This window comes from Poecilia mexicana, unplaced genomic scaffold, assembly GCF_051168715.1.
Source record: "Poecilia mexicana isolate PSO_F unplaced genomic scaffold, ASM5116871v1 scaffold_10, whole genome shotgun sequence".
NCBI classification, from domain to species: domain Eukaryota; kingdom Metazoa; phylum Chordata; class Actinopteri; order Cyprinodontiformes; family Poeciliidae; genus Poecilia; species Poecilia mexicana.
The window spans coordinates 6,680,051-6,693,366 of NW_028263379.1; the positions used below are offsets into that span (position 1 = coordinate 6,680,051).

Below are 13,316 nucleotides of genomic sequence, written 5' to 3' on the forward strand. Positions count from 1 at the left end.
TTACAATGCCTTAATCTAAACCATTCCATAACAGAGCCCCATGTTTATGGTCGTCCTTTTGGAAGGTGAACCTCCATCCCAATCTGAAGTCTTTTGTTGGATCTAATATGTTTTCTTCCAGGATTACTTTATTTTCTGCCATCCATCTCCCTTCTCTTCTCTTACAAGCTTCCCAGTCCCTGTTGAAGATCCGCCTTCAACATGTCAGCTGATTTTCCATCAATCTAATGTCACTGACAATCTTTAGATATGCTAAAGAAGAACATGCAAACTTCATGCAGAAAGCCCTTGGCCAGGATTCAAACCCAGGACCTTATTACTGCAGGAAAAGCATGCAACCAACTGCTCCACCGTATTTTAATTTTGCTAAAGGAAAAAAATGCACAAGAAGTTAAGTCATGAACCATATTCTTTCTAGTTCACAGGGATGTTCTGCTTTATGTTGGTTTATTGGATAAAATCACAATAAAACTAAATAAAGTTTGTGGTCAAAATGTAAAATGTAGTAAGGTTCAAGTTGTTTGAAAAGCTACTGCAGACACAGTGTGATGATAAATTACTTAAAGAGAGAAGTAAAGATATAACCTTCTTACCATTCACTTGGAGAATGTGGGTCTGAAACAGTTTGTCATATCCATCGGCATGACAGGTGTAGTTACCCATGTGGGTGGTGGTCACCTTGGTGACGTACAGTGAGCCATCATCCCCAAAATCCTACCAGAGAAAGAGGACAGACAGAGCTTCAATCATCCGGAGAAACCCCTCAGAGCCTGGAAACAGCAGCTGTGGCTGAATCCAGGAAAACGAACTGTTTCAATGAAAATGCAACAAACAGCAGCGCACAGATGGAGATCTGGAAATAAAAGGAAATGAAACTTATCACAGCTGTTGGCAAAGGCACATTGTGGAGCAAACCTACATCAATCCATGACAGAAGCTAAACCTGTTATCTATCAAAGTCATATTTAGAAGTAACCATTTACTCATATAGGACATTTTTCCACAGCAGATGACTGTGATCTGACTCAGAGTGCAGCTACAATTAATTACTGCAGAAATCACTCTTTACTTCATTCAGCGCAACAACTGGCTAATGTACTGCTGCAGACATTATCTAAATAATTCCAGCTACACTTTTTAAACATTAATGTCCCTTAAAAAAACAAAAAAAGTCAGTCCCTTACAGCATTCTCATTTAACAAATGCATGCAACTATTCCCAGGCTGCTTCGTTAAAATAGAACTTATACATTGATCATGCGGATATAACCAAAACATGATGAATCCATGCCATGTTGTGATTATTAAACCTGTGAGCAAAATAAAGTTATTTCTGAACAAAGAAGAGCAAACAGAATGATGAACTGTTCAGGCTGCAGACAGAAGCCCACAAAGCTAATGAGCCTGATGACGGTGCAATCCGCCGGGCAGAGGAGGAACAGATGCCACCTTGTAAAGACCACACGGCAATAAAAACCGAACACCACACTGGTTAAGGAAGTTTTGTTTTATGTGTTTGGTTTTTCGAATTAATAATAGAATTATTTCTCTTCCATGAGCTAGCAGTGGCATAAGATCTTTGTCAAAATACAACAATTGGTGCAAAAGTTTTATATCTTAGTAGGCTTTTAGATGGGAGGGTTTGAAAGGACGTTGATTCTGAGTTTTTTCCCTCCAGTAATGATTTTATTTCTTGCTTTAAATGCATGCAGTGATTTTAGCTATGTGTGCTTGCAGCAAGATGCTTCATTTAATAGATTTGTTATGTTTCCTCTTTCAATCTTGAACAGTTTTCTTTAATCTATACCCCCATTTAGTTACATGCTATATATTAAAATGTAATCTGGAAATGTAATTGCTACAGCACATATTACATTTTGTATCAATAATATGGTTTTCAAATAAGATATTACATTACAGAATTTAATCTTTGCAAGTTATTTCAACTTATACTTTGTCTTTTACATAATAAAGCAGAGAAATAAGAGATATTGATGTAGTTCTTCATTTTAAACAGGAAGAATTTATAGTTAGTGGACTCTTAAGTTTAATTCATGTGAAGACAAGTCTGCATTCTAGAATGTGATTACTTTATTTATATTACAGGTATATATACCTGAAAGAAACAGAAAAACTAAGGTTACAAAGGTAAATCTGACCTAAATTTGATTATTTTGTGAAGTCTACATTCTTCTGCAGAATAAGAATGAGTGACCCCAAACTCGACCCCAAACATTCAGATTCTGGGGCTGCAATGACCTGCACTTTGGGGTCGGAAACCGTTCACTCAGAAGTCTGAAAGCAGTCATTCAGTCATGTGAACAAATTTCACCAAAAAAAAAAAAAAAAAAAATGAGAATGACCATCTCAAACTGCTGAGTAGACGTAGGCCAAGTTGCTCATAATGAAAAGACGTTTTTGAAAGAATGAGAGTTCTGCAGCTTTCAAATGCACCACTGTAATGAAGCCAAGGTGGCAAAGCATTTCCATTCTAAAGTGACATGCTCTAACAAGACTGAATCTGGCTCAGTGTTTCTCATTCCTTATGCCTAACACTGTTTTAATTTGCAAAAATATTATCTCACTTCTAATTACAGTTCTCATTTTACATTTGCTTACATCCTACAAGCACTTTAAACTAGATTTTCCAGTAAATAGTTGACAGACAAGTTGGGAACATCAGGCATCCTGTTTACGAGTGTTCAGTGTGTTTATCATTTTATTCTCCTGAGCTCCAATCTGACTTCTGAACCCTGGATGACTGAAGCATCAGAGCTTCACAATACGAGGGGAAATCGATGGTACCTTTTGGGCTTCTTGGGCTGAGAGCATATTGTGTCACCTTCTTAAATGAAAAATGAAGGCGGGGGAGAAATGAAACTCAGAGGGGTGGAACGAGTCACGGCGGAGACTCTGTCGACATGATTCCTCCACCTCACCTCATCACCCCCACCTTAGCTATCAGCAGCACCCAGCTTCCTGGGGACTGAACAGGCCAGGGTAGGACTGCTCAGGAGAAAGGCAGACAAGGGCGGGTGGAGGAGGATTTACAAATAGGCCACAACCCTCAAGAAACCATAATTAATAAAGCTGCCAGAGCTGGGTCACCTCTGAAGAGGCATTGAAGGGGCAACTCATGGGACAGCTGACCTCCACCAGTGACGAGAGATTTCAAAGAAATTTCCTGTCAGTTCACAATCTTTTTTTAAGAAGGCAAACAATGAGATGAAAGTAATACCCTATAAAGCATTGAAGTCGAAGTCGGTCGTATAAAAATTAGTCTGCCAAAAAAATAAACTTTTACAAAATGGAAATTTTTCTAGGAATAAGTTACATTAAAGTTTCACCCTGGTCTAAAAAAGTAAAGCCACAGTGGATTTAACTGTATTACTTATAGCTTTGCAAAATTCTGCAAACATAAAACTATTCTTTTTTTGCAGGTTTTAAGTGCATTCCATGTATAATCACTTTGAAATTGCTGGGCACATTTTTCTTTTTATTTTAATAAAGAGAGAATTTCACTTTAAAAATGTTATGAGTTAGGAATAATCTGCATGTTACAGGCACTGTTCCAGCTTTGTGGGCTTTTTGTTAGTATAATGCATTAATACCAAGCATAAACACAGCACAAAAAGCAGAAAGCCCTACCTGAGATGGGATCTGTTGAAAAAACACGAAAGGTTAAAAAAATTAGAGGGTGACTTTTTTCACAACATTTAAGACACCGTAATAATATTTAAAATAGCCTAGAACTAACTAACAAGACTAGTGCAATTGGTGAATTTTGCAGGAAAGTAAAAATGTTTTCTTTTTCATTGGTGGTAAATATATTATAAAACAGACATTCAAAACAAAGTAAAAATCAGATGTTTACTTCATGGCAGTTCGTTATCTGAAAATGCGCTCATCTCTTAGCTACAGAACAACAAATATTATTATTAACCAAAAAAATAAGATTTCTTGTCCCCTTTTCAGATACTACTGAAGAATTGCAGTTGGTGAATTTTGCAGAAAAGTGAAAATGTTCTTTGTCATAGGTGTAAATATATTATAAAAAGACATTTAACACAAAAGTAAAAATCAGATGTTTACTACGTGGCTCTTTGTTACCAGGAAACGTGCTCTCTTAGCAACAGAATAACAGCAAATAGTGTTATTGTTTAAAAAAAACTTGATTTCTTTTGAAGTTGGTGAATTTTGCAGAGGAGTTAACATGTTCTTTGTCATTGGTGTAAATATATAATAAAACAGAAATTCAAAATAAAAGTAAAAATCAGATGTTTACTTTGTGGCACTTCGTTGCCAGAAAACAAGCTCATCTCTTAACATCAAATTAATAAGTAATGGTATTGTTTCTAAAACAAATAAGCTCTTTTTAAATACCGCCTATCTGCTGAGACAAGAAATTTACAGCTGGTAAATATTGCAAAAGTAAAAATCAGATGTTTACTTCGTGGCAGTTCGTTACCAGAAAATAAGCTAATCTCTTAGCAACAGAACAACAAGTATTGTTAAAAAAAAAAAATCATTAAAATGCATTAAAGTATCATTATTTACAAAATCATGCAAAGTTGGAACTGTTAATGGCCTTTTAATGCAACTTTTAGAGCAACTTTGCATTAAAAGTGTCAAAAGGTGCCTGTGGGATGTTTATGACAGTGGTTCATGACAACTGTCATAAACATTCATAAAGACTTCTTTATGCTCATGACAGATGTTATATCATGTTTATGACAGTGTTGTGTCAGTCTTATGCACACCCCTTCAAATAAAGTGTTACCAATATTTGTTCCAGACAAAAAAATTCTTATTCAGCAGAAGTTTCTACTCTTTTCTCACCCAGTTTGTGTCATGTTTTTATTAATAAAGTCATATCTTATAAGTAACCCTTTCTTTGATAGAGCTAATATATTTTAGAGCCTATCATTAGTAAGCTCTTATGTCCAACAGTTTTCCTAACCTGATTTAGAACTATAATATTTTCCCTTGATATTCCATTCCATAAATGCAAAATTGAAAGAGAATATGCATGTAAGCCATATGCACGTTCCCTCATCTGAGCCACTTTAGGATCCTAACAGCATTGTCCTCGCAACTTAAACTGTAGATGTAAGATTAATGTTTACACACCTGCACACGTTTAAAGTTTACCAGTGTTTCTTTTGCTTGGCCCCCGGGTGAAGACTGAATTACTGGCAGTGTTGGATGATGATGCAATAGTCAGCAACGGTCAGCTTCATGGAATTACAGTAAGCTGCTTTGTCAAAATTTAGAGAGACTCTATTGGACTCCAGGATACCAGCTCCCTCGTGGGATTAGTGTGCAATTTACTAGATCAGAACGTAGTCAAAAACTTTGAAAATAACCATGTTCTAAACTGGGAACGCCTGTGGGATTACACAGTAAACGTTTCATTTACTCACAGGAATATGACTAATCAATGTTGGCAGTGGATGTTCAGAAATATTTCCAACAAGCAATTATACTAAATTTGTCTGCAAGGCATTTTAGAATGTGTTTGTGGGTGCCAGGTGCATGTGAAATCCATTCTTGTCTATGAAAAGAACAGCAATGATCGACTGGAAGCTTGAGAGCCAAAAATAAATCTGGATTAAGCCACTGCATAGTCCATCAGGGGTTCAGCTGGATATGGTTTGGTTTGCACACAGATCTGAACAGTGTTCAGCTGATGCTGTGCATCATGCTGAATCACATGCTCTTAGTGTTTAGAGGTAATCCACACAGCAGCAGAGGCTGCAAAGTCAGGCTTAAAGTGCCAACATCAAAACAACTGCATATGTTGTAAAAGCACATGAAGTACTCTCAGTCTGAGGATACAGATTAACTCAATCACTTTATGAAACTCCACAAACAGAAAACCAACATGCTGAGAGCTCTAGAAACACAAAACAAAACCACTCATTAAGGGAATAAATTGAAGAAATGCATCGCTTTTAGTGATAGTGTCCTAGTGAAGTATTAATTACATTTATTCTTTACATTGTTGCTTTTAAAGGTGGAGAAGGAGGGAGTGTGTGTGGAGTGTGTGTGGAGAGGGGGTGGTGTGGGGAGTCCTATCACTGAATGGTTGTAAACAGCATAATGGTGTAGCATTATGATGACATGCTGAAGGAGTGTTTGAAAGAGTATGAGCTTCTTAAAGAGACAGAGGCCCGATTTCAAGGTGTCAAATTACAAAGTCAAATTTCTTTTAAGTTATGTTTGAAAAGACAGCATTTTCATAGCAATGGAAGGAAACATAGTTACTTGATGTTGCTATAGAAATGCATAATACCCCAGCCAATTAAACATAGGTACTTTTCATCTAAATTATTAAATCCTTCTTTAAAACTCATTAATAAAGAAGAAGCTGTTATTTGTCTAATTTAAATGCCCTTTTATTATGATTTGATTAAAGCATATTTTGCTCAAATCTACCTTTAAAGTAACTATAGTTACTTTAAAGATATGTATGTATAGAGTTCATACACATTTTCCTGTTATACATACATTTTACAGTGAAGTTCAGGGATCTTCAGTGGGTCTCTAAAGGCTTCTGGCTGCATCTCTTTCCAAGATTTCCCAAAACACCTTGAAGGCATTTTGCGTTTTTTTTTTTTTTTTTTTGAATGTGTGGGATTGTCAAATTGACATGTGTCAATATGACAGTGCGATGTGTGTGGGGGTGTTCAGGTGGACTGACATGTGCCTTTAACTAAGAGACTGCTTTTGTCCGTCTAACATAAAAGAGAAGCCGTAGAGTGCTGCACAATTTTCATGTCTTTGTGATGTTTTCTATCACGAAAGAAACTCAGGAGCTTTTTCACTGTTACTACTAGTTTTACGATTACCTGTTAGAACAAAGCGCTTGACAAAACCATTTTGTGACTCCAAACTTGTATAATTTAAGAATAATTGGAGCTGGTTTCATTGAAGAATTTCCTGCAAAACTTACCTGTGGCCTTTTTAAAATCAGTGGTTTGAAATGGGAATATTGTGAATAAGCATATCCTTTCCTTCAGATGTAATGGCAAGACTTTTCTTTGACAATGTCATGACTACTTTAGTCTCTAAGTACTGTGCCTATATGCACAATTTGGATAGGGGGGTGTTTTTATAACTCTTATTTCTATATGCAGATTAATAATTTGATTTTGTGTTGTTTGGTGCAGCAGCTAAGTGAGCTCCTTCAGGTTGCAGTCAGAGCAGTTGTGGGACAGAATGTAAACCACAGATGGAGAACCAAGACGGCAATAAATTACTTGCCGTCTCACTGGCATGAAGTTGGTGTGATTAGTTTGCAGCCTTGTCATCAGGCAATTCTGGCTTGTTTTGCTTCAAATCCTAAAATGATCAACAGTTCAACAGCAGAAGATGATGGATAAACTGCCACTGCTCCCACCAGACTCTTTCATTGATGATGACAATCAACCAGCAGATTCTCCCTACAGAAGCTCTGGGTTTTCTCAAACTCCCATCATGCATCTAAAGGAGCTCAATGAACACCAGGAAACCTCAAAGTTCAGTTCTTCAATTCAGTTTTGTTTGAACTAGGCCAGAAAATACACATTACCTTAAAGAAGGCTTCAGACCTGCCTATAACCAGAAAAATAGCCTTGTTCATGATTTTAGTATCGTCAGTAACTCCAACCTGTTATCAGTTTGTGTACATTTGCAAGTCTGTGCTAATCTTCATTGCCTCCAGTAGACTTGGAATGTGTAAATGGTATATCATCATCCTGCCACAATCCTGTGGGCAGTAATCTGCTCCCATATGTTTAAGTGTCCTAATTATGCAAATGAGCCACCCATTAGAGATGCAGCAAGATTTAGAGGGCCACTGATAGAAGGATCCACCACAGCTTGGTCCCATGTCTCATGATAACTCAAAGCATGTTCATTTGATGTTGCATTGTTAGGTGCTACATATTAGATAAATTATAATGTTATAATGCATTTCTTCCATCCATCATCCCATGCAGGAAGCTGGTAAAAAATGATGTCCAAAACACAAGAGATGAAAAACTGAGGTGTTTGAATTTTGCAGTCATTATTGTCATTACTGAAAAACCACAGACAAAGCCTTTCCCAGAATAATGAACATCTCTTGACAGCAGACTCTTTCATCCTTCAGTTGACATTTGAATTAAAAATACACAGAGCAAGATCTGATATAAATCACTCAGGGAACAGACAAGTATGTGCAAAGAGCAGACAGAGACCACCCATGGTCAGGACACCGAACTCTACTGCATGTCTTCAGGCAATATCAAAAAGATGAAACAAAACCTAGTTGTATTGAACCCACAAAAACAAGAAGAGAAAAAGTTGTTTGCCAGGAATAAAAAAAATAAAAAAATAAAAAAAAAACACTTCAAAGCTTCTTTTGACCCTGCAAAGCCTCAACTCACTTTGCAAATCCTCCTAAAGATACTTACAGTGCTTTCAGTTTACAAGTATTTTTACCTTCATATTGTCAAAAAGCAGAAATATATCACAATAAAATGACAGAAAGAAGCGTTCAGCAGAGAAGCTGTTAGACTCGTACCAGCAGTTTGAGTACTGGTTTTTATGGGCGACACACATCACTGACAAACAGAACCAGCAGCTCATGGTGCCAAAGATGACTGGCAACACCTGGGGGCCTCTTACTTAATTTAAGGGTCGTCAACATTCAACATAACATTAGTGGCTTTGCTGGATTCCCTTTATCTACTGTGCCACTGTTGATTTAACTATGCACTGTAATATCACACTCATCTTTGTGATTTCTGAAAAAAAAAAGTTTAAGATAAATGGGGACTCAATCTGAACTTCATCACAAGTTTTCTTGCTTCTTTGATGTGGAAGAAAGTAAGACATATGTCAGTCTGGGGCTGTGGACACAGATTAACACACTCACTCACACACAGTTATGAAAGAAGGTCCTTCCTCCAGGGCTGAAGCCCTTAGGTATCCCCTTTCATCTTCTCTCTTTGTCTCTGTCACTCCCACCAATTTCTAAACAGTCACCAAGAACACAATCTGACATATTGGATTATAGTCAGCCGTACAACACAAAGGCAAACCATTATATATACAACTCTAAAGCAGAGAAGCTTCTAAAGTGATGAAATTAACCAAATTGTAAATGCAACATATTTGAGATTATCCAGTAATGTTAGCATTATTTAGGATTGTTAATTATCTAAGTTGCAATCTAATTATTCTAATTTTTTGTTCTGTTCAAAAGAGAAGGTAGCATCTCTTAAACTACTGCAGAATTGGTTGCAAAAATGAAAAAAAAGAAAGAGATCACACCCCACCATTTATAGGTCCCTGCTATGGCTACCTGTGTATTTTAGAATCAATCAGCTTTTAAATGATTTTCAAAGGCATTAATAATTAAAGTTCAACATATTCTTTATATTACATATCCAAACTCCTCCGGTCTTTAAAAGACATCCTGATGACACCTGAAAAATAAGACTGGATAGTAGGGCTGAAACGATTCCTCGAATGATTCGAGTACCTCGATTACTAAAATTCCTCGAGGAAAATTTACCTGCCTCGAAGCTTCGTTAATTTATGTTTTATTAGTTAGCGCACCGTGTTCCGGCCGGGACTTCATTTGCGTTGCGCGGAGCTCTCACTTCCGCCTCTGAGTTGTTGACAAAAGCTAAGTCTCAGCGGCATAAAGTCCAATCTTCAAGATTGGCCCGGGATTTTATTGATTGATGATAATGCCCGACTTTTTATCGTTTTTTGGGGAACCAATAAGCATCCTTAAAATGACTGGGGAATGCCTGGAGTACGGCAGCATTTCTCCTCCGGGGCTGCTGGTTGAAAGCGAACGGCGGGAAGAGCGCTGAGGTGAGCGGATAGACTGAACAGGGCGGGCGGCTGAGTAGCTGATGCTTACCGTGTAAATGTAGCTTTACCGACGAACCGCACAATAAATTTCATATCCCGGTCTGAAGAAACGGGTGGCGGAGCGCATCGTACATGGCTGGTAGATGAGTTTCTGAGTGTGACCAGTGAAGGTGTCGTAAATATCCCGTATTGCTTCCCACCGTGTTCGTCCCCCGGTCTAACGGTTCGTCAGTCCGCTGGTCTATTTCCTCCCCTCCACCCCATCTTACGTTCGTTCATTCGCCCTCTCCTCCCACTCCAGGCGGCATTTCCCGTATTTTCAAACCCAAAGCGTGACAGGTTAGGTGGCAAGGTGAGTTTAATTAATCTATTAAACTCACTGAAGATGAATACATAAACTAAAAGCTGGATTGTAGACATTTTTTATAAGCATATTTGTGAGCCTGCCTCTTTGTTATTAAATTCAATATAATTTCAGATTTTTCTATAACTTTTCTTCTGGTTAACTTAGAAAGTGAGCTATTATTGTTACAGGTTAGTTTTCTAAACTACAAAATCGCAACTGTTAGGGATGCTCAAATATTAAAAATTGGACTGATATTGATATCTGATCGTAACACCGGTATTATGCCAGATTTACCAATATTTCATTTTATAATTTTTTTTATCCGATTACTCGATTAATCGTAAGAATAATCGATAGATTACTCGATTACTAAAATATTCGTTTACAACAGCCCTACTGGATAGTGAAGTATTATGTTTGGTTGTTGCCTGTAGAAAATTATTTCTGAAGCTATGAAGGCAAAAAAAGAAAAAAAAAAAAACTTCCTGAGGTTTTTAAAAGCAAACTTGAGTCTTAAATCTCCAGTTTGGCTTTTACCTGATTTTAATAAATTATGTAATAATTAAACCTATCCCAAGTTAATTACAGTTGTAGTTTTATTATCCTTTAAGGTTGGAATCAATTTTATGTATTTATTCAGTGAGTTTTATTGGTCAATTAATAAAAACCATCATCTGTTTAACTTGAATGTCAATTTGTTTAATTTCTTTTTATTTATTTTTTAATTACTCTTGACTATTTGTGAGTGTATTCTCTTATGAGTGTATTAGAATCTATGCTCTTTAGTATTTGTATATCTATGCCGGTATCTCATCAACACGGCTGCATTTCTTCTGTCCAGCAGCCCAGATGATCTTTATTGTCCCACGGAGATAAACCTGCATCACGCCTGTTAGCTTACAGATTTATGTACAATTTATGTTCTTCTCCATTGTTAGCCTTTTTGAGCTCAACTGTTTTGTTTCTTTGATTGTTTTTATTCACATAAAATGTGATAAAAGTGATATAATAAAGACTGACTGATAATTCAACACGCAGATATGTGAAATCACCAGAACTACACAATAACCCACTAAAAAGTGAGAAGTCAAACCTTTTTCAGTCTGTTTAGATTGAAGGACCTCTGCGGCTCTGCTGTAATGTAAGAGTGAAGCTGAAATAACATTTCTGTTCTGTACAGCGACAGGTGGGCCTCTATGGATTAGACATATTTTTCTGTCACATCCTACATATCTTGATTTAACTGAGATCTGGGGGGATAGAAGGCCACATCAAGTTAAATTCATTGCCATGTTTCCTCAGATCCTTATCAAACCATTTCTTGCCAAGTGACAGGAGGCATTACCCTTCGGAAATAGATTGGCGCCATCAGGGAATAATGTTTCTATGACGGCGGCTTTCTTGTTTATAATAATGTTTATGTATGTGGTACATGTCAAACGTTCACATCACAGCTGGGCTTTCTCCCAGAGCAAATTCTAGTGTCCATCTTTCCAACATAGGCACACATGGAGACTGACAGGAGGGCAGTTCTATCTCTTTGTTCTATGATCGATTTCTCATGATCATATTGGTAGATATGAGCCGATCTGATTGATTCAAAACAACCCGTTATAAAGGTACAGCAAAGTGTTAAAATGTTATTTGCATTTTTGAAGTTGTTGCAGTTATCACTTATGATGTCCCTCTGGAGTAAAATTTTTAATTTGATGACAGAAAAGATCTTCATGTTGGCTTGGATTAACAGAGTGGTGCCACAACTCAACTTTTTCTGTTCACTGATGTTTCACTGTGAGTTATTGTGATAACAATATTGGTCAAAACTAAGATTTTCTCTACTCTTTCATTTTATTATCTTAGTGGAAGCCAACTTTATTCTCTCTGAGTATCACAGTGACTAAAATTTATATCAGGTGTTGGAATCAAGGACAGGGCAATGCAATCAAAGCATGAAAGGACTGGACCTAAAATCCAAAAGTCTGTGATTTTGCACACTAATACTGGAATAATGATGGTGATTAAACATTGTGCAGCTGTGACTTTCTGTCACTTACCTGTAGTCCGCAAGAAAAAAAAAGCCTCATTTGGCAAAAACAAGACGCACTGACTTAGTGTGGAAACTAACCCGACAGTGAATGGTCTGTAAAGCATGTAAAGCAGGAAGTGAAGGATTTCTGCCCAAGCAGAAATAATTAACAAGAAGTATAAGTTTTTTAGATCTCTTCAAATCTGAAAAAAAAAAACAGACACCAAAAAGGGAATATATTTTGTGCAATAAGTACCTAAGAACTCTAGGTGTATTTTTTTTTTTATCAAATTTTTGGATCAAAACACATTAAATTACTTGTGTAGATAAGGTTAAAGGTTTACTAGAAGTATAAACTGTTTTATTCCTTCAGCAACAGTAGGAATAAATGTGGCATTTCTGTATTGAAGAACAAAAAATTAGACTAGGTTATTCTTATATATATCAAGGTTAAGCTGTAAAATCTCATATCAGCTGATCCTTATCAGAAACCCTAACATCAAAATTCAAAGGTTTCCTTCATCTTTAAACCGCTTGCTGTGTGTAATATCCCTTCCACGTTTTACCCAGGGCCACTCATGACTTTTTAATTAAGTTATGACTACTCAGCGAACATACACTGCCTTACTCTGCACTGAAGTTTGAAAGAATTTTAAAAATTGAAAATAATGACAACAGGTTCTTACGTTAAGGTCCTCCAGGTTCAGGGAGTTTAGATACTGATTGTTCCTTTTCCATAAAATAGGCGGTCTCCGCTCTCCTGTGATGGCGCAGGTCATCACGGCGCTCTGCCCAACGGTAACTGTTGTGACGCTGACTTTCTGCTCATCTGGGAGGTTCAGCAGGTAAACATCTGTTTAGGAGGAAAAAAAGAAAGGTAAGAAATGATGTTCAGGCAGAGGAAGGTAGAGTAATGTAGTTGGTGGTCGTCTTCAAAGTGCTGGTGTGAGGACGCTTCAGTTGGACAGCAAAGAATCTTATTTTTGAAACGCAGCCTGTTTCAAAACAATTGAATTATGAGGAGCGTTAGCGTTAACCCAAAAGGTTGCATCACCAGTTTGTTAGTATTTTGGATAGTTAATGTAAAAATGAA

At 37.0% G+C, this 13,316-nt stretch overlaps 1 protein-coding gene across 2 annotated transcripts in view; it reads right to left on the minus strand.

Moving 5' to 3' along the window:
• The window catches only part of fstl5 (follistatin-like 5), a 192,898-nt gene that overhangs the window by 51,596 nt on the left and 127,986 nt on the right, over nt 1–13,316 (minus strand). For both annotated transcript variants that reach the window (XM_088009371.1, XM_088009370.1), the window contains exons 7-8: nt 12,910–13,076; nt 594–714 (exon numbers count right to left, since the gene is read on the minus strand). In XM_088009371.1, the coding sequence (XP_087865497.1) occupies nt 594–714; nt 12,910–13,076 (288 nt within the window). The remainder of the gene's footprint in view (nt 1–593; nt 715–12,909; nt 13,077–13,316) is intronic.